At 47.1% G+C, this 22,190-nt stretch overlaps 1 protein-coding gene across 2 annotated transcripts in view; it reads right to left on the bottom strand.

The window, feature by feature from the left end:
* The window catches only part of MYO5B (myosin VB), a 297,557-nt gene extending 275,968 nt beyond the window's left edge, over positions 1-21,589 (bottom strand). For both annotated transcript variants that reach the window (XM_090285530.1, XM_090285531.1), the window contains exon 1: positions 21,282-21,589. In XM_090285530.1, the coding sequence (XP_090141656.1) occupies positions 21,282-21,308 (27 nt within the window). In that variant the 5' untranslated portion in view covers positions 21,309-21,589. The remainder of the gene's footprint in view (positions 1-21,281) is intronic.
* Between the last annotated feature and the right edge of the window lie 601 nt (positions 21,590-22,190).

Raw genomic sequence — 22,190 nt, 5'->3', positions numbered from 1 at the left:
GGGGGTTAAGTAGGGGAAGGGTCTAGTCAAGGAACATGTATAAATGACTCATGGACACGGACAACGGGGTGGGGGGAATGACTGTGGGAGAAGGGGTGGGCTGGTTTAGGGGGAGCAATGAGGGGAAAAAATGGGACAACTGTAATAGAAAAAGAAAACAAAAACTTTAGTGGAAAGCTAGACAGCATGCTTGTTAAAATAGGAATTTCAAAGGAGATGGGAACAATAAGAAAAATTCAAGAGAAATTGCTAGAAATAAAAATATGCAGTAACAGAGATGAGGGATATCTTTAATAAGCTTGTTGGAAGACAACTGTCTGGATTTATTAAGTTCTTACATGGCCTGGGGCTTCTGAAAAATGATGTGTTTAAAAAGAAACCAGTGCTAGAAACTAGAGCTAGTGTAACACTTCACGGAGATTTGAAGACTCACCTAGATGTCTCTTGGTAACGAAAATGAGGTCCTTGCCTGTCTCACACCAGAGAAATTTGCTTATATTCCAGGGTAATTAGTAATCTCTCTCTTGGGAGGGGAAGACAGGCAGTATGCTAGCAGCTCCATAAAAGCATAACATCACCTAATTTTAAAAATTATTACTGGCAGTGCACATCATTATGCGGGCAAATCTCTAGCCCCTACTAGATAACCCTATGAGAACTGGGGCGTAGACAACCAACACAAGATATTTCTTTGGCTAATATTTTTGTCAAAAGTAATAAATAAACAGCATGTTTCTCTGAAAAAAAGGGAAAAAGAGAACAATGTCAAGCCCTGGCCAAGTGTGTCAGCTGGTTGGAGTGTCGTCCGTACACCAAAAGGTCACAGGTTCAATCCCTGGTCAGGGCACATGTCTGGATTGCATGTTTGGTCACTGGTCAGAGCACTCATGGGAGGCAACCAATCAATGTTTCTCACATCAATGTCTGTCTGTCTCTCTTTTTCCCCCTTCCTCTCTATAAAATCAATAAACATATCCTTAGGTGAGAATTAAAAAAAAAAAAAGAAAGAAAACACAGTCGAGAGAAATTAAGCCACTTGCCCAAGTTCTCTCAGCAAGGAAATGGCATCACTGGGAGAATTCTGAGGCACTGAGTCATGACTGCCACCCCAGCATTCCTTTGCCTGTATCACATGGCATTCCACTAATAGCACTGTCAGCCTATACCATTTCCTCCCTTGCTTTCTTAAGATTGGAAGATTACATTATAAATGACTAGAATGCAAGGTCAGAAAAGAGCGCATGGGAGGAAATGCATGCATTTTACCTATCCTTAGGAAAAACACGCAGGAAATCCAGCATTCCTCCATCCTTCTCTACGTGTTCATATTTGTTTCAGAAGTAAAGAGCTGCAAAGTTGCTCAGCACTGTTCCACGTGGTGAGCCCACACCTACCTCCATGATTGTCCTTCAGCTACCATCCCCTCAGCTAGGATTTTTTGGGCCCTTGGGGGAAATAAAAAAAGAACTCACAGAAATACCAGCATCTCAGTCCCCAGGCAGCCCTGCTCTGCATATCAGCAAGTACTGAGGGCCTGCTACGTAAGGCACAGTGCTTGGTCTTTGCCCTTGTGGATCAGTTGAGCAGATAAGGCAAATATGCAGAAAGTTAAGCAAACACCCAAGAAATAACAGTGCAGACCAATGACAGAAAGAGGCCTAAGAGGAGAACATGAGCAAAGGCCAAGACCAAGAAGTGAATGGACATTATTTATAGTAACTGCTTCAGAGGAGAGAATAGATTTCCTTAGGCTTAGTGAGGAAGGGTCTATGGGAAAACCTCGAGTTCGACCTTGGTCTTGAGAAACAGAATGGATGTAGAAACAGAGAGGAAAGAATATTCCAGGTAGACACAGCATGGATGCAGAAGAGCTCAAGATACATTTAGAAGAGGAGGAGGGGACTGATTCCGCCAGAGGGCAAGGCAATAAGCAACTGATAGTCTATCAGTCAGTCACCAGGCTCTGGCTCCAAGAAAGGCTCAGACTGGCTTAATCAGAGTGACACTTCTCTGTCTTGTGACACAAAGTCCAAAGTTCTGGTGCATTCTGGTGTTAGGGCTGCCTGAGGCACATGGCCGCACAGGGGAGAGGTTTTTGTCAAGATGAAATGTCTGTCACAAAGTCAAAATGGGGGAATGGATGACCCTGGATGGGGCACACACCACCACCGATGACTCCCCTCAGTGAGCACCCCGCCCTGTCCAGAGCGCTCACCCTTAAAACCAGCCTGGGGAAGATGATTACAGGGGACGCCTAACAAGGCTCCCCATCAACCAACCAGATCCAAAACCAGATTTGGAAATACAGCAAGAGATCTTCTTCCCGCACCTATTTAAAATGTAGGTGGGTTCTTAAAGGGAATCAAACCAGTACACAGAATCAACAAAGACCTTCATTTTAAAGACCACTGGTGTCCTGTGTTCATTACAGCAAACTTGTGCTAGGACATTCCTCAGCAGGGAAGGGTGCGAGATTGGCCAGGCCACTTCATCACTTGTAGGACAGCCCAGAAGAGAGAGTAAGTAATCCACTTCCTGGCCTAGAGAACTGTAACTCCCCATGTTCCTGACACAGTGCAGTCCTAACACAGAGAGCTCTGGTGGAACCTGACTGACACTCCATAGCAACAGTCCCCAACCTTTTTAGCACTAGGGACCAGTTTCCTGGAAGACAATTTTTTCATGGACCGGTTTGGGGGGAAGGAGGATGGTTTCGGGATGATTCAAGCTTACATTACATTACATTCAAGCTCACCTCCTGCTGTGCGGCCCAGTTCCTAACAGGCCCAGAAAACGGCACCCATCCGTGGCCCGGAGCTGGGGGACTCCTGCTCTACAAGAGTCATCCGGCTACCGTGTGGAGAACAGAGCAGCAGGGACAAGGGAAGAAGCAGTTAAGCCAGTTGGGAGACTGGCGGGTTGGATGGGTCACAGTGGGGAGCAGGTGAGAAGTGAGGACCACGGTCCTGGCTGGAAGGCTAGGCAGAGGGACTGGGGATTGCGGGGAGATACCCGGATCTGTGGCGTGGAGGATCGACTGGATCACACCACTTACTGAGATGCGGAGACCTGGGGAGAACAGGAATAGCAATAAACAAGTTTGCTTCTAAGCCATCTTTCACTGTGAGATAGCGACTTTTGGGAAACATACCCACTTCCAGATTGAACCATTTCATTCTCCACGGTGAGCCAGGAAAAAATGTAAAAAAAGGCAGCACTGCTGTTTTTCCATGCACTAATGCTGTCTCAGATTAAGTGATGCTGTCAAAAGACCCTTAGAGATGCAAAGGGCCCAGGAGCTCTGGTCCTACTCCCTTCATTTGGCAAGTGAGGAGAGTGAGGCCCAGAGCAATACAATGACTTGCCAGTTAGCGTCACGCAAACGTCACTGTGTTAGTGTCAAATTAGTGTCATGCGAGACATTACAATCCAAATCTCCAAGCAGAGAGCCTGGTGCTCCTTCCATTGCATCATCCTGTCCCTATGCTACTTACGATATACGTGGCAAATCAGCACTCATTTCTGGTGCACAGCCTGAATGAACTGGAAGCTGGAAAAATAAACACTAATGCAGCTAGTGACATGGGACTTAAACCCTTGAGTTACAACTAGCTACTGAGTATCCAGAATCACACACACAGAGCAAGGACTCAGGAGGCAGTCCTCCCTACTCCCATCAGCCCATGTTCCCAATCCCGCAGACCGCCAGGACGCCACAGAGTACATCTGAGTATGTCTCTCAGCCGCTCAGTGTCAGCTCCTTTATCTTCACTGCCCCAGAGGGCTCTTGTGAACAAGAAAAATGACAGCTAAACGGGAGCACAACTTGTAAAGCACAGAGTGCATATAAAAAACGTAGGCTACTGCTTTAAGAATAAAGAGCTGATATTTTCTGAAGGAAAGAAGCGGAAGCTAACCCACTGTGGGTTCCTTCAAGGCTGCTTCTCCCTTTGCAAATGGCCAAAATTAGGAAATTAGGACCAGCGGTAACACACTCTTAGACGTTGAGGGACATGTATGAAGAAGAAAACACCTTCCTTCTTTCATTTGACTATACAAATGCTTCACTACAAGGTGCCAGTGGTTTTCCTAATGCAGACATGCTGCAACTTCCGAAGGGGTCTGACCTCAGTCACCTTCTAGGCCCTGCACCTAGAAGGACACACCCCATGCATGCCGGGGCTCCTTGCAAGAGACAAGCAGAGTGATGGCCTTGCAGGGGAGTCAGAAGACAGCGAGCCATGAGAGGACACGAGCACCTACTGGATCTATCACTGATTAACGCGTAATCTAAAGCTAAATCATTAGCTCCCTATAGGGAACTGGCATCTAAAGAAAGCCAACCAGATCCAAGGCAGCCTCTCGGGGGATCTGATCCCACTCCATTGCAGCAGCCTTTCTTCTCAGGCTGAGCCGAGAAACCGTGCGTGTGCGTGTGCATGTGCGTGTGCGTGTGTGTGTGTGTTTTGGTGGGTGCAGGGTTGGGGGGAATCCACAGAGTGTGTGTGTGTGTGTGTGTGTGTGTTGGTGGGTGTGGGGTTGGGGGGGATCCACGGAGTGTGTGTGTGTGTGTGTGTATGTGTGTTTTGGTGGGTGCGGGGTTGGGGGGGGATCCACAGAGCGCCAGCCTGGCCAGCTGGCAGAGTCCACCTACCTCATCTCCTTCACACTCCTCCTCCACCTTGAGGTCCCTTCCTCTGCTAATCTCCTTCACTCTCACCGCTTTCCTGTCTGCACCCAAACTAGCAACCTACACATGGCTTCGTCCTATGAGAAAGGTGACAGATGGTCCTTTTACGTTGTCTTTCTAGCTCCCACCATGAAATAAACACCGCCAAATGTGGGACTAAAGCATTTTAAACTATTTTAAGCTGAATCAATAAAGCTTTGTAATTCCCATTCCTAAACTAAATCCAAGTGAGATGGAAGCCTGTTTCTCTAAGAGACAAAAACTATGAATCAATTTCTTTAGGTTTACTTTTATAGACAAGTAGACACTCAAGAACGAAATGGTTTACTCCTTCCCTCTTTTACTGTTTATTTGAAATTATTCCTTTTCACCTTAATTTTATGTTTTTCCTTCCCAACAGTCATTACTTGCCACCTTTCAGGTGGGCAAGAGGTTCCAAGTTCATAGGGGTCAAATTTCCATTCTAAGCCACTTCCTTACAGCACCCCTGCTGGATGGTGCCCACCGCTCAGACACCTGCAGAGAGAAAACCCTATTTTTTTTTATTTTGTCCTAAAAGACAATAGTACACTCTTATGATCATCATTTATCATCCTAGGTGACAAAATTATTGGCACAGGTTCCTCGTCTGTGTATTCCTGGTTACATCTGAAGTCACCTTAAGTCATGTTAGTGCACCAGTGCCAGACAAGCCATTGTTACCATATTCATTTAAGATTTTTTAAATGCTATCTTATAAGGGAGATTATGAACATCACGCTTTGAAAGAACTTTCTCTGATATCCCTGTTTAAAACAATGTCAAAACAGTAAAACTAAAACAATTAACATAAATCAAGATCATCCTAATTTTATGAAAACAAGTCCATTTCGAGGAAAAAAAAAGCTGATGCTAAATTAACTTTGTTCTTAAGAATAAGCAACAACAAAGAACTACATGGTAAGATGAAAGGAACAGGTCAGGCTACCACAGGCAGCCCTGAAAAGGTGCATGCAAATACTTGTCCATTCCTTGGGTATTATTGGATGTTTATGCTCTAGAAGAACTCATTTTTTTTAAAAAGAGGATTGAGTGTATAAACTCATAACCGCTTGCAAACATTTTCTTTGGAGTTTTACATACAGTGCTCCCATATTTGCCTTCCTGCTCGATGGCACGGTGTTTTCTGGGAACCATCCTTTGACATCGCTGTTTGATATTTTCTCCATCTGGAAGGGTTATGCACACAAAGCTATGGCCCTATCCTGCCCATCGAGTCAGGTGGCTGCCCCCACATCCCACTCACCCACACACAGTCTCCAACCCCCAGCGCCGGAGGGGGAAGAGCAGTTTTCCAGGAGGACACATGGAGTTTCCATTCTAGAGGGCCCTTATGGAAAGCTCAGAGGAGGGAATAGCTTTGGAGGATGGAAGCCAACGGACGACGTGACTGTGAACTTTGTCACCCCTGCTGAAGTGCGGTGCTAGACAGGGGGATCTGCGCTCTTCCACACTCAGAGGCAGGAGACAGAAGGGCATATTGGGGGGCTGACAAGGGCAAAAGGTGAGACTTCCTCCTAAACTAGTTTCTTGAAAGCTTCTGTAACAGACACACCTCCCATCTTGGTAAAATGCCTCATTGATCCCCTCCCCCTGCACTCACTTATCACCCTGAGTATATCTGTGAGCTCCTTAGCGAGGACTATGTTCGAAGCACCTTTTATGCCCAGCACTGAGCCTGGCATCAAGAAGATGCTCGCCCATTGGTGTCTGTTACACAACACTGCCCACCCCAGTGAGACAAGGACTGGAAGACCCTTCGGTGGTGGGTGAGGTGGTCCTGGCACACACCATCACCTGGAGACGGAGTGTTCAGCAAAAAGAGAGCTTCAGACTCACCGCAGAGTTCACAGCCCAAAATGGCACGAAGGAGAATCAGTGCTACTTCCCACGTGTGTAACACTGTTCAGTCACAAAATGCATCTACCACTGAAAACTACCAAACTTTCCCACCTGGGTGCCATGAACTAGCTCCTAGACTAACCACTGTTTACCACCGTATGTGAAAAATTACAGTTTCTTAAGGTGACTACCTTGCACAGTAACTTAACAGAAAAAACTTGAGATGCAGAAACACAGCTCCGCAGGAAATCGCAGCCAATGACCCACTGGCAACGCACAAGCAGCATAAGGTGAGATTTTAAATTCCAGACTTAAGCCAGGAGTTGGCTTACTGAATAGGATCAAGTGGAAAACAGTTGTAGCCTAACTCATTATTAGGCTGCACTTCGCTGCGTCGTTTCCTGTTGTTTCAGACACAGGCTACTGCTCCTGGCCTGCTGGTGTTATTCACAGCCCGGAGGTCATTGTTCTTTACCCAGCACTTCGTCAGTTTCTGATTTCTGAGGTGGTTCACGTTACAGTTCAAACGAACACCCTCAGCATCTGTCCCATTCAGTAAGAAGTTTCTACATGGCTGAGTGTTGTGTAACCCCAGCAGCTCGATGAGTGGAGTCTGGTTTCACACTGCCAGTCAGATTGCAGGGATATTAACAGTGGGTGATCCCTAGAGCCTTTATTAAGGATGGATTACAGAAGGTTAAAGAATGTGGGGGGAGGGGGAGAGTGGAGGAAGCAACTGGAGAAAAAGGAGAGGACCTAGAACACTTTCAGCAGCAGAAGGAGAAGTTTATTACAGGTCTATGTGTGATAGCGGATATTAAGACCCACATCCCAGCACCGTATTTAGGGTGTGAGAGCAAGGTAGATGTGGAAACCACCATCAGAATCCAAGGCAGGAATTGATCGTGGTCAATAACCAGATTAGAAACTCGGGCAGAAGAATGCACATACCAAAACTAACCAGGATCTAGCAAGAAATGAAGCCATGTCCAGCACAAGCCTCCCCACTCCTACTTGGCAGGGGTGAATGCAGCAACTATATTTTCCCTAGCTCTCTGGATCATTCTGAGGTACCCCAATGTGGGAAAACCATGGCTCTAAGTGCCTGCAACACCCACAGTCTCTGCTGAGGAAAACGCAGTTGTCAGTGACTGAGCCATCTTGGGAAGTTCCTTGGGGCCAGGTGGCCAAAGCCACCTGGGCCAGGTGTACCTGCCCAGGTGCAGCCAATCAAGACACTGCCCTTTACAAAAGCTTTAGAGCTTTTCTCATTAGTGATACAGGAGCAATGATGGTGAGTGGAGCCGATCTAACCTGGAACTGGAGACTCAGAAAGGCTTGGTGAGAAGAGAGGAAAGGAGCGGAGCCAAGAGGGACTGCATCACATTGATGGCATCGGCAAGGAAGCAAAGGCATCTCTGCTGTTGGCAGGCTCACTTGGTCCCTAAAGTCTCGGAGGTTGTGAGCATCTGTCCGGTCCCCTACCACTGTATTGGCCTGTTAAAAGCCAGGTTGTTCGGACAGACCAGCCAAGCCTGGTTCCTGAGAGACAATCCTTAGGATAGAGCCCACATCTTGAAACACCCTTGCAACCAAAATAGCCAAGTACACCAAGTGCCAGGAAGGGCTAAAGGTAGACATGCTCATCCATTCGTGGTTTCAAGGTGGGACCCTCTTCCTGGTACACAGTGCGGGCAGTCCCACAGTTGTAAGCTTTGGGTTAGTTAGGGCTGAAGCTCTGGGAATAAAGATTTGAGATGACAGGTGGTCCTCAAAAGCAGGACTTTAACCCGCCTTTGTTCCTTTCTTCCCCACACCTCAAAAAGGAAGAGCACGTGCATAGCCCCAGAGCCCCTCCATCCACGCTGCTGCTTCACTAGGTAAGAGGAGCCGCCCGTTTGGAGAAGCAGCTGCAGCCGGCGAATCGGCACCCAGAGCACTTTCCCCACTCACCCCGCCCTCACCCCCATAGTGCCCTACACAGGGCTGTGGCTTCCCCCAGGACAAGACCTGCTCCTTGCAACAGGATGAGCAGCAGCAGTTAGTCCACAAGTTCTCCCTCTATCTCATCAGCAAGCCCGAGGGCTGTATGTCTAGTTTCTTATCCCTGTTCCAGAGATAACTGAAGCCTGGAGGTTAAGCAGTTGACTGAAGGGAAAACCAGTACTCAGTCTATCCAGTCAAAAGGTTATTCTTTTAACTTCTATTTTCCCTATCCCCTTCCTCCTAGGGTTTAATTTTTTTTTTAATTGTAGTATAATGTACAATATAAAATTTACCATCTTAACCATTCTTAAGTATACGGTTCAGTGGCATTAAGCACATTCACAGCATGTGCAACCATCGCCACTGTCTATATCCAGAACTTTTCATCTTGCAAAAATGCAATTCTGTATCTATCAAATGGCAATGCCCTGCCCTCCCCTCCTCCCACCACCACCATTCTTTCTGTCTCTATGAATTTGACTCCTCTAGATACTTTACCTTTGTGGAATCACACAATATTTGTCCTTTGATGACCGGTTTATTTCACTGAGCATAAATGTACTCAAGGGTAATCCATGTTGCAGCAGGTGCCAGAATTCCCCTCTTTTCAAAGCTAGGTAACATTTCATTGCAAGGAAAGATGCATCTTGCTTGCCCGTTCATCCATGATGGCTACTGGGTGGCTTCCACAACTTCTGGCTACTGAGACCAATGCTATTTCACCCTCCCGTCTCATCTTCTATCCAATCGCTAATGTTACGGGGGGAAGAACTGACCAAGGGTATCCTTCCATCTGCTTTCAGAGGGTGAAAGTTAGGTGGAAAAAACTCTCCATTTGATCGTTCAATCAACAGATCTTTATTAATGCTATTAAACCTGTCCTAACATTTAGGCAATTATATATCCATAAACTAAGATAATTATATTAATATACACATTTATTTAAGTGGGACTATAAATCAGTATAACTATAAAATTCTGTGAGCCTTTAAGCTTTTAAGCAAACAGACCAGAACTGCTACAGTCAAACATGACAGCCTGAGAGCTCTACACCAACTGGTCACTGAGAGCATTCTGTGCCTGACTGTAACCTCCCCCCACCCCCCACCCTGAGGATGACAGCTAGTAAGAGGACACACAAAACTGGGGCCAGTATCTGGCAGTCACACTTAGTCTGTAACAGAAATGTGAAGGTAAATCAACCAGCTTAGTTCTCTGAATAACTTCTGGCTAGTTCCAGAACAGAAAGCCTACCTTCCAGGGATAAAGTATCACCGCCATACAACGGAAACAAGGAATACATCATTCAACATGAAGCCAATTTCGGAAGCGGTGTTGGGATGGATTCCAGTGTCCTCAGCCCCCTGCCACAGAGACCACCCTGAAGGAAACAACATTCGTCCAGAGGGGCAGGGTCTAGTACGTTCCCTACACAGTCGAACCTCAGTTCTCGCACAATTCCGTTCTCAACCAAGCCGTTTACAGAAAACATGTCTCGGTTGTCTAACAAAACTTTGGGTCTCCGTTCTCCACCTGACAACATGCCAACACTGTATGTTCAGTCACGCGCCCCTCCGGCAACAAACGAAGGAGAGTCAGTTTTTGAACAAATCGCTTCTTGAATGGTTTTCCAGAATGAATTCAGTTCGAGAACCGAGGTGCCACTGTATAACTCTAACCACATTTTAAGGGCATTCTCATCATTTTGGTGCACATGTGTGCCCAGTAAAATGACAATTAAAAAGAGTGAGCAGCTTGACAGCAGAGGAACGCTAGTTTCTGGCTGAAGAGGTATTCATTTTCCTTATTTTGATGAATTAATATTAGCCCTCATTGGTGAGTAGAGGCATATTAAGAATGTGATTAAATCTGATGAGATGAGATAAAGCAATTTACCTCCTCTTAATGTACTAATACCTCCTTAATGCTGACTTATACATCAAACGAACCACTGGACCGGAAGAACTCAAGGTCAGAGGACTCTCCTAAAGAGATGGGCCCTTCCTCCCGGCCCTCATGTGTGGGCTGTGACATGCACCCCGGCAAGGCGAAGGTGCCTGCCTGTATCTTTGTTGGCAGAGAGATGAATATAAAGGAGGGTCTGGCCCTGGCTGGTGTGGCTCAGTGGACTGAGTGCTGGCCTGCGAACCAAAAGGTCGCTGGTTCGATTCCCAGTCAGGGCACATGCCTGGGTTGCGGGCCAGGTCCCCAGTTGGGGGTACACGAGAGGCAACCAATGTATCTCTTGCATATTGATGTTTCTCTCCCTCTCTTCCTCCCTTCCCCTTTCTCTGAAAGTAAATAAATAAAACCTTTTAAAAATAAAATAAAAGAGGGTATGAATCTTCAGATGAAAATTATGAGGACTATTACTGTCGTCCCTGTGGGAGAGAAGACAACTGAAACAGAGTGGATCTACCTGTTCCTCCCCAGATCCATTGCTCTCTCTTGTGAAAGCCCCCTGCTCGGCTTGGTCTCAGGGATACTGTGAGGAGCCATGTCTGCCCCACCTAGTCACATAAATATCCATGAGTCCTGGTGAGATTGTTGATAAAACCTTGTGAGTTAGTTGGGGGAAAAAAAGAAATAAAAGGAAATGATTATGCTTTGAAGGTAGATGTAGATGATAACCTTATAAAGATAAGTGCAAAAAACTGTGTATGTGTATTCAAAAACTATTTGTAAAATTAGGATATTCAAAAAGAAGGCAGTTATGGTAGCTCTCACATCCGCAAGTGTTACCTTGCTGCGAGTCCACGTTCAAACCTTGTGCTAAGGCTTTGGGCACAGAAATGAAAAAGGAAAACATTTAATTATCTCCTGACCGTGGCTTCACATCCCATAGATTTAGGCACGAGCCAGAGGGAACAGATGGGCCTTCCACTGGGTGCTCTAAGCCAAAAGCTGAGCCAAAATGACAGAAGAAGATAGTATCACAGCAAAGGTGGCGCTTTGAGGGGGGGAAATAAAAGGCATTTACTCAGTGTCTTGGCCCAGAAACAGGAGGACAGCACAGGTGGGCTTTAAGTCAACTCAGTGGCATCCACTGAGTTTCCACAGTGGGCAAACCCATGTCTTGGGAACTGGGAGGGATGCAAGCATAGGTTCAACCTACATCTCAATGAGAGCAGCTGTACCGATCTACATGCTCAGCCATCCACTGCATGCACATGGAAAGTAAAACGAAGAATCAGAAAATCTCAACGCTTTTAAAAATTTGGCCTTGTAGCTCATCCTATTTTCAGCAGCATCACCTCTTACTGATGTCAGTAACTGATGAAGCACAGTAACAAAATGAATGCCCGTCAATTCAGCATGCGGTCCAGGAGACCCCCTGCAGTGCTGTTCCCATCCCTGCCCCTTGCACCCTCTCCGCAAAGTGCTACCCTAGCTTCCTCCTTTTCCCTGGTCCCTGGTTTTTCCCTCAAAGGTTTATTACATGAATATTTATACAATACTGTTTATTTTTCTGATTTCAGAAATTCTTAACAGGAGTGTTATTCTGTACGTATTCTCTTCCAGAGCACCTAAGTGACATTGGCATCACAGAAAGTCAGATGATATATTCTGAGCACGCGTCATGTCATCGGTGGGACTGCGCTGGAGTGTGGATGGGCAGTCAGCAAAAATAAGTTGAACCAGCTCTAGTCAAGTGGCTAAGCTGGTTGGAGCATTGTCCCATACACCAAAAAGCTGGAAGTTCGATCCCCAGCTGGGGCGCATGTGCAGGAGGCAACCAATCGATGTTTCTCTCTCTCTCTCTCCCTTCCTCTCTAAAAGTTAATAAAATCATTTTCAGGGAAGAATTTTTTTTTAAAAAGTTGAATCAGAGTCTAAAGTGAATGGCCAGGGCACACAAAGTTGATAGTTGAATATAGCACCATTTGCCAGTTCAAATATTCTACCTATTCAGCCAGGCCCAAAGATGCACAGTATCCAGGTCACAGTACAAATGGACCTGGCACTCTACTGTTCAGTATCTTTTTCTTGTAAAGGATGGTCTCTAAGCCAGGGGCCCTGAACTTCTCAGTGCCAAAGAGATTATGAACTAAGTCTTTGAATTCCATATAGAGGTATCTGGATTTTCTCATTACTTTTAGGAATGCATGTCACAATGCATTTGAATTTTATAATAGCAAAAGCTCTCTGGGAAAAATAAAATCGGTAACTTCTCATGATGGGCCTCTTCTGCAAAGGAGAGAAAAGCCTACTGGGCCCATGTCACTACTAGAATTGCTCAAAGAAGGGCAATAATTTACAAGTCGGTGAACAAATGTTAAGAGAAACCTTATGAGCCATTACCTTGGCACTCAAATATATAAGCTTGATCACTGCCACAGCAAATCAGCAAGCTATGACCAGTGCTCATCTACACCAGGATCCAGACAATCTGAAGAGCTCCTCATGTCCAATCTAAGATGCCCCTGCTTGGAGGATGGCCAAGCTGACACTGGAAAGAGGAGGGTAGGCTCATTTTCCAAGAGACACATGCCCAGCCAGTGGGCAGGGAGCAGGGCACATCTGTCAAGGTGGAGACCTCTGACTAAATGGGCAGCTGGGCAAGCACTTCCATGAGTATCATACCTGGTTCCCCGCTCATAGCTTAGAAAGGGACAAATGCCCATTAGACATCAAGCATGGCAGGAAAGAGAAGGCTCTCACTGAATAGTCTGGTTTCCATGACTGCCCATCTCTAAAACTATAATCGTTTAATGGAGAAAAAAAAATGTAGCTATGTCCTTTAATACAGAAAATACAAAAAAACAAAAACAAAAAACTATGAATGAAAACACCAAGCATTTGAAAAGATGTTCAACCATCCCATGAAAATCAACATTAAGTTAAAAATGAAGCATTTCGTGCAAGTTCAAAGACAGGAACAATTCCCAGGAGGGAGGGTGAAGATCAGGCCAGCTCTCCTCTGGAGGCTGCTGGCCATGTTACCGTGCACGCCAGCAAGCGCTCCTTCAGCAGCTCTTCCTAAGGAAATAACTGACAGAGACTCCGGGAATGTTTGCGACATTTCTCACAATATCAAAAAACTGGAACCAAGTAAGTGTTCATCAAAATGGGAACAGTTAAAAATATGATGGTGCATCCATATAATGCCGTATTATACAGTCCTTACAATGGTAAAATTACCTCTGTATGCAACAGGCAAAAAAAGCCATAGTAGATTAATATCTGGAGTAATATTACGGCACAATCCCACTTATTTTTTTCAAGTATGTGCTGTATCGTGCATAAGTCTAAAGCAGTATTGTCCAACAGAAATAAGGCAAACCACATATGAAATTTTTAATTTTCTAGCAGCCAGGTTCAACATAGGTGAAGCGAATAAAACATTTTAGCCCAATACATGCAAAATACTATTATTTCAACAGTTAATATTTAAAGAGTATGAGTGAGATTTGACATTCCTGTTGGTACAACACCTTGGAAATCCGTATGTTACACGTCCAGCTCGTCCCCGTTGGGGCAGCCTCATCTCAAGTGCTCAGCAGCCACATATCACCCCCCTATTAGACAGCTCAGTGTAGAGACCACACGTAAGTGGTTAACAGTAGCTGTTTCTGGGAGGAAGATTACAGAGCCTTTGCCCTTCCTGCATTGTATGAGTTGTTTCCATAATCATTCATATTAACAGAAAAAAGGAGGTACATTATGAAAAATGCTTTTTCATTTTCCTGTAAAGCTGTAATAGGAGACAGAAAGCACAGCTTAATTTTAAACCTTCTTTCAAACTGCTCTTGCTCCTTCCCCGAAGGCTGGGTGCGGGGCGACATTTTCCCCCCATGCCTTGGTTGTCTACAGCTTGGGCAGTTACATATTTTGTAGCAATTCCTCCCTCTCTCACCAAGGGCCCTATGACAAACACTCCTGCAGGATGGCAGGGGAGGGCCAGGAGGAAAGGCCACCACCCAGCTCAGGGACTGAAGAGGAAACAAGCTGATGAACAACTGCTAAGCATTTGTGTACAGAGTGCCAGACACTGTGCAAGGCAGGCACGTTTCTGTGAACCAGATCACAGTCCTCCAACAACCTTATGATGCAGGTACCATCCCATCCCAGTTCTTCAGATAAACTAGTCAAGACTCAAAGTGTCAGTTCCAAGGTGTCAGTGCTGAGAGCGTTTAACCGCAATACCCAGGGCGGTCCACACAAGGTCATGACCAGAGGCCAGGCCTGCCCATACCAAGATCCTGACCTGATCTTTAGTAATAATCATACCATAAGACAGTTGCATTTCTTCGTTAGAGAAAAGCAAACGTCAGGCGTCTTTTATTTGTAAGAAACCCAGATCCTGACACTTCTTTAAGGTCATTCTTACAGCTTCAAATGTAACTAAAACATTTTCATTTAGACAAACCATTCTCATCCCAACTCAATGTGAAAAATCAAGCATTGTTCTTGCCCCATCCCGACCTTTTTTCTGTCCGCCCTCAAGCTGGAAACTTCAAGGTCATATTTGACTCTTTCCCCCTCCCTTGTCTGCATAAATCAAACATGTGTTGAGCTCTAGGCTCAATACCACCTAAGTACTACAAAGAGAGTAAGCATACTTAGCATCCAGATCTTCTTAATTTCTAAATGTAATTTGTCAATACTAAACAAAAGCAATGGACAGAAATCACCTTAACCAAGGGATCAAAGTAACACCATCAGTAATGCGACATTGATTATCACGTATCTCCTGAGATGGTGCACTGAGAAAGACCTCCCTTCTAATGTGTTCTTGCCAAAAATGCATAACCTCCATCGAAGCATGAGAACACACCAAGGAAACCCAAACTGAGGGTCATAATTGACCAAGCCTCTTAAAGGGCCATGGTCATTAAAGATAAGAAAAGAACTGAGGAACTGTCACCTGCTGGAGGAGACCAGGGTGCTATGATGCTACATGGAATTCTAGATGGGATTGTGGCCCAGGAAAAGGTCATGAGTAGAAAAACTGGTGAAATTCCAGTAAGACTTGTCCCTGAGTTAATAGTATCACATGAATGTTAATTTCCTAGTTTCAATAACTGTACTATGCTCATCGGAGATATTAATGTCAAGGGAATCTGAGGGGGAAGAAGACACAGGAGATTTGCTGTTTTTGCAATTTTTCTGTACGTCTAAAATTACTTCATTAAATAGTTTTAAATTATTACTATGGTTACTATCCCCCAATACGTCTAGCTCAGCCCTGTCACCATGCTTAAATTCACTCTCCAATTGTTTCCTGATAGTGACTTCTTCCCATTGTCCACGTGTATTCGAATCCTGTTCATTCATCAAGGCCCAGTCACGTCCCACTACCGCTAAAGAAAAAGTCTTCCCCCGCGACTGCAGCCCACGTGGCTGACGCTGCTCCGAAATGCTTTAAGAGTATGTGCCCTCCTCTCGTGACATGTGGGTGATGCTATATTGCTAGTTAACTTAGTGTATTTAGATTCTGTTTCCCAATGACGATGCAAAACATGTTTCTGCAGACAAATACATCAGTGCACACGTTCCCCTCCCTTTAAAGTGGGCTGCTTTTTAATGTGGTTTCTAGGAACCTACTGAATTACAAAACAGAGGCCAATGACTATTTCAAACCCATACCAATTCACCTCGACAATCCTGTATGTATTGTGATAAACACACTATCACTTAGGGAAGGCAGAATGTGGACTTCTACATTGTAAGCAGTAGAGTGTATAGCTGAACGTTACCACAGAAAATGAGAGTATTTTTTTAATCTTGCCAGAATTTAGAAGTCTAGTTAGTTTCCACTCCGAGGTACCTTGGCCCTCTGACAGAAAGGTGAGAATGCCATCTCTGTCAAACAAAATTAAGGGCAATAATATACTTACACTCCAACCAAGCCTGGAGCTGTCAGAAAGCCTTCTGATGGGTGACTAGCCTGTAGCTAATGAAATGCAACATTAGGAACACATTAACCAAAAGAAAATGGGAAGAAACTACCAGCCAAACAGCAAGCTTCTCTAAGAGGCCTGAGTGGGGAGACCTGGTGTCAGCAAGTGGCTACAGGGAAGTTGCAGCAGGACTTTGGAGCAGGAGGGCTCAGGAGTACTTAGGGGACAATCTCCCAAATAAGTACCCACTAAGGCAGCACACTACACACACTGAAGGCTCCCCAAAGTGTTCAGTACAGCCTCTGCTCTCCAGACCTCAGCCTAACTGGGGACATGTGACATGACAAAAACTATCACCAAGGGGGGACAGGACATGCTTATTCACTGTGTACAGGTAACAGGCAGGCAGAGAACGGGCCCTGTGAACTGAGTAACAACTTCCACGCAAACTTTGAAATTCTGATGGTTACCAGCAGGGTTTATAGGCCCATCTAAGAAAGGGGGGCAGAGAGGAAAGGGAGTGAGGGCTACGGATGGGAAAGGACAGATACTCGGGAGAAACCTGCATCACCTGATGCACAGGTCAGGGACAGCTAGAGGACAGCAGCCCAAAAGCACACGAGTTCTATTTTCCAGAGCACTAGCCCCAAACTGGAGCAATTAGAGTCAAAGCCCTTGTGCTCAAAGCCACCCTGACCTACACAGGGGGTGTCCCTCAGTAAAGTAACCTCCTTGCAGCATCCAAAAATCCTCTGCTCAGACAGCACCTACCAATTCAAAACCAGGCGGAAAAGGATTAAAGGTAGTGATTTCAGTCTGGTGATTTCCCAGTAACTCTGCTGGCTAGAATCATACTGAAAAATCATATTACTTAAAAAAGAAATATTTAAATTTTCATCCAGAATAAACCTTTAGTACGGAAGATTTGTAGTATTCAGCCTGAGGGAGAGACTAGGTATTTTACACTTTAAAAATCAAGAATATTTTCTGCACTTATCATAATTAAGTCACACTCACCATGCCTGCTCATGTTTGGGCATCTTCCTGGGACCAGTACAAGTCAAATTAGCCCCTATTGTCCTTTCCTGTGGGTTGCAAACAGAGTACCAACACTTGCCACATACGTGCCTTTTGTGAGGAGGAGCACATGGTCATTTCCACCCTTCTCTAAGTGGATGAACTGACTCACCTTGATACCGCCCTCCAGGCATGGGGCATGCACTGATTTTCTTTTCCCATCCTGAAAAACCTCAACGCAAAGAAAGCAATTTCTCAAAGGTAAGGTGTTGGGTCTTCCAAAAACAGGAGCGCCTTTGTTAATGGGAAGTGCCCTTTGCCAATAACAAAGATCAACTGCCCCCCAAAACATTTCCATAGCTCATGAGCTGTCACTTGACGAGAGGTGATAGGCAAAGAACAAGAAAACTGACTTGGAGGGCAGGAAAAGGAAGACGATTTTCTTGGATAACTAGGAATAGACTAATACTGAGTTCTTACCTGAAACTATGTATACTTATTTATACACTGAAACAAGTGTCTCATTCCAAGAATAACATCTTCCAACTAAAGCAACAGGTATAACCAATAAAGAACCTTAAAATGTCCAACCCAGCCCTGGCTGGTGTGGCTCAGTGGATTAAGCACGGGCCTGTGAACCAAAGGGTCTCATGTTCAATTCCTAGTCAGGGCACATGCCTGGGTTGTGGGCCAGGTTCTTAATTGGGGGTGCATGAGAGGCAACCACACATTGATGTTTCCCTCCCTCTTTTTCTCCCTCCTCGCCCCTCCCTCTAAAAATAAGTAAAATCTTTTTTTAAAAATTTCCAACCCACTTATAAGTGCAGTTGGTATAATTAATATTTCCATCATGCACAATACATTGAAGTATGTGCCTAGATCCAACATTCATCACATGAGAAAAGCCCACCAGCAGGTTAGAAACAGCCTAAGTGCCCATCAGTCGATGAGTGGATCAAAAAACTGTGGTACATTTACACAATGAAATACTATGCAGCAGAAAGAAAGACGGAACTCCTACCTTTTGTGACAACATGGATGGAAAGATAAATACCATATGACCTCACCTAACACAGGAACCCAATGAACAAAACAAACAAATGAGCAAAATAGAACCAGAGGCATGGAAACAAACAGATTGACAGTGACGGGGGGGGGTCTAGTCAAGGAACTAAAGTAAATGACCCATGGACATAGACAGCAGGTTGGGGATTGACTGTGGGAGAGGGGAGACATGGGCATGGCAGGGAGTGCAATGGGGGAAAAAAAGGGACAACTGTAATAGAACAATAAAAAAAAAAAAAAAATGAAAGAAACGCCCACCAGTAGGTTAAAAATAAAAGGGAACATTAGTTATTTAAATAATACACTGAAACGAACAAGTCACCTCCCCAGAAACAAAGTGAATCTGAATAGCCAGCACAATTTCTCTGTATACTTTATGATTCATGTGCACACTGAGAATCCAGCCTAGCAAGTAAGATAATGGTTAGGAAACAATGCAACTGCTTCTCACAGTAAAGCGTACGTGTTTAATACTGCCAGAAAGAAAAACAACTGCCCAAAACACAGTCTGGAAGCTACTGCATTGGCCACAGAAAAATCTCACTTTCAGACTCGTTAATCTAAAAATGATTAAAAACTAGAAACCCATTAACAGAGCAAGGCACGGTGCCCCACAGCCCTACGGAGAAATTCTAATAACTTTTTGGATTATGCCAAACCCTCACACAAATGAAGCCACATTTTTTTAAAAAGTGTTTTGTGTGTCCTCCAAGGACCTTTTCCTGGTGAAACAGTTTTGTCTGGCTCCTTAAGTCCAGAAAAGTATTATACACTAAAACGTTGGCTCAGACTCAACTAATTCATCATTTCTCAATTAGCATGCAATGTAGTCATTTGGAACTCATACGCAAAGTACTCATTTCTAACTAAAGCTTAAATTTGAGTGTTTTCCTCTGAAAGTGTTGTCTTTAAAAGCAATCCGATATTCTTATTTTTCAAAATCAAGGCTCCAAAAATTAAGGGCTTTTTCAGTTATCCATTAGCTTCACATAATGCAGCCGTTAATTACCGTCTAATACAGGACTTTATGATAAGCTGCAGGCATATACCGTTGAGTCACCACTATTTTATTTGGGAGTACAGTAGTATTTTCGTGCCCTTTGCTGTGACAAAGCCCAGGGCTTTACACTCCAGTTCAGAGTTTTCGCTGCATCCCTCCTTTCCAACCTCCAAAGTTCCTGATAACCGGCTTCCAGGGAAAGAACTGAAAGCGCAGCTTGAGAGCTCCTCCCACTGGTAACAGGGGCGGGGTGCTTTTGCAAAGCCAGAAGCGCCGGAGATTTCACCCCCTGGCTCGAACCTCACACCTTCTCTCCGGGAAGCTCTCTCCCATCCGTGATCACTCAGGGGCTCCTGGTAGGAGTGGATTGAGTGTCTGAGTCTGCTGTGACCCCACCACCCACAACCAGGTTACAACCTCTGCAGCCACCTCCTGTCATCCCAGTTGGGCCCTGTCCCCCTCCGAACGGAAGGAGGAATTAGAAAATGCGCCCACCCTGCAGAAGGTCACGCCCACACTCGCTCCTGAGCGGCTTCAAGAACCCGCTAGGTGAAGATGCGGAAGTAGCTCTTCCTCCTCCGCCCAGACCTGTCAGCCTGGGCCAGGATCCTGGGAATCGCACCCCCAATCCCTAACCATCCTCTACGCCTCTACACCCCGCCGCCCCCCACAAATACCTCTCTGCACCGAGAAGTGCACACGAGGCACTGTCAAACGTTTTCCGGCCACAAGAGAAGACAAACAGGCAGGAGAGGTGCGTCGGCATCCAAAAGTTAATTAAGAGTGGGGAGCAGAGGGTGCATATTAAAGGTCCCTGCCCCCCCCCCGCGACCCTCAGCGCGAAGGTGAAACCCAAGGGGTCCCCAGGGGGCTCGCGGCTGCACAGCCGCAGGCGCTTGGGAAAGCTTCGGCTGGTCCCTAACTTTAACCACAGCAAGTGCCATGGAAGTGGGGCGTGTCTGCCCCCACTGCACCTGTTCCCGACTCTGGGGAAGGAGCCCTGCACATCCATTCCAACCTTGTAGGCATCCTGGAATCCACCCTGGAGCCCTAGCTCAACGGTGCTCCGATCCCCTCCCAGAAGTAACTGGAGCCCTTTAGGTACCCACCGTGACCGGCCGGCTCAGAATGCCCCTCCCTGGCGAATTATGAACACGCTTTCCTCGTCTCCAGAGAGAGACCCCTGGAGCACCTCGCGCCTTCCCCAAAGCTTGCCCCCCTCTCCAGGCGCGCGCCCCTGACACCAGGTTGGGAACCCTTCTCTCTCCACCCTCAAGTGGAGGAACGCCCCCCAAGTTCAGGGGTCCTCGTTGGTATGCGGGAGAAAAGGAAGCCTCAGAAACATCAGAAGGTCGCCCTTGGGAGTTCACGCTGCAGAGCACCTGGGGAGGGGGGTCCTGATCGAGATGGGCGCCACCGCGGGGGGCTGCTCCCATGCGCCCTGCTCGGAGCTGGCGAGGACGCCTTCGCGGTTCGGGGACTCAGCCGGAGCACAGCCCCGGCGAAGCAATCGATGACCGGGCGTCGGGGAGGGGGCCACAGCCCAGACCAGGGGCAGAGCCACGGCCGGTCAGAGTGGGGCACTCCCGGAACAGCAAACTTTCTCCGCTACCCAAAGTTAGGGGCGCCGAGGAGACGGCGAGGCGGAGGCTGAAAGATGTGTCCAATCGCCCCCCGACTCCCAGAGCCCCAGGAGAAGGAGCCCCTAAGGGCCGCGGTGGCCCGGAGCGCGCCGCCCTCCCTCCGCGCACCGCCCTCACCTGTGCCGGCCCAGCCGCAGCGCGCGGCCCGCACTCACCTGGCTGTAAAGCTCGCTGACCGACATGACCCCGCGTGCCGGGCCGAGCCCGGGTCGCCTTGCCCAGCGGACGGCCCTCGCTCGTGCCCCGGCGGGCGGCGGGTCCAGGCTCCTCGCTGCCCCGGCGGCTCTCAGTCCGCGGCCGGCCCGCCTGGCGCCATCTTCCTGGGCTGACCGAGAGTTTGTGTGTTTCTCGTCCCTTTCCCCCGACCTGCCCCGCCGGCTTCCTGGAGGCGCCGAGGCCGGCTCGCTTTTAGCCGGCACGACCTTTACTCCCGCGGCGGCGGCGTCGCAGCGGCCGGGCCGGAGTTGCGGGCGGGCGGGGGAGGAGGCCGCGCCGCTCCCCACTCAGGTATTGGAGGAGGTGCAAGCGCGGGGCGAGGCAGGGAGGCAGGGCGGGCGCCAGAGCCCGCGGCGCTTGAGCTGCCGCCACCGCCTCTGCACCCAGCGGGGCCGGGCTGGACGCGCCCTCCCGTGCCCCGGGCTCCGCGGGGTCCTCCCGGCCGGGGGCGGGGCGGGTGAGCGGTGGTTACCGGCCGCCCTCTGCTGGACACGGGGCGCACGCGGGACAGGTGCACGCTGGCGCCGCACCTGCCGCCCCACGCTCCGCTCCAGGTCCACGCTGGCTGTTCCTGGGAGGCTGGGCGCGGACGCAGTGCAGACAAGAAGAGGAAATTAACCAGAGTGGGGCAAAGACGAATAAAAGGAGAGATGCCTACTGCTCAAAGGCTCCATGCATTCTCCTCTGGTTTTTATGTGGCTGTAGCCAGTGTTGTCATTATTAAAATTCAGTTACGTCTAGATCGTTATTAAGGTGGCTTGGCTATACCAAAGCTTGTCTCCGCCAAGCTGAACTCCCTGCTCTGAGATCCTGATCAGAAAGGTGGGCATTGTAACTCCTGCACTTTG

This window comes from Furipterus horrens, unplaced genomic scaffold (assembly GCF_987537825.1).
Source record: "Furipterus horrens unplaced genomic scaffold, mFurHor1.1.pri manual_scaffold_8, whole genome shotgun sequence".
In the NCBI taxonomy this organism is placed as follows: Eukaryota; Metazoa; Chordata; class Mammalia; order Chiroptera; family Furipteridae; genus Furipterus; species Furipterus horrens.
Note: the sequence above shows the minus strand (reverse complement) of the source record. Positions and strands in the feature narration are given on the sequence as shown.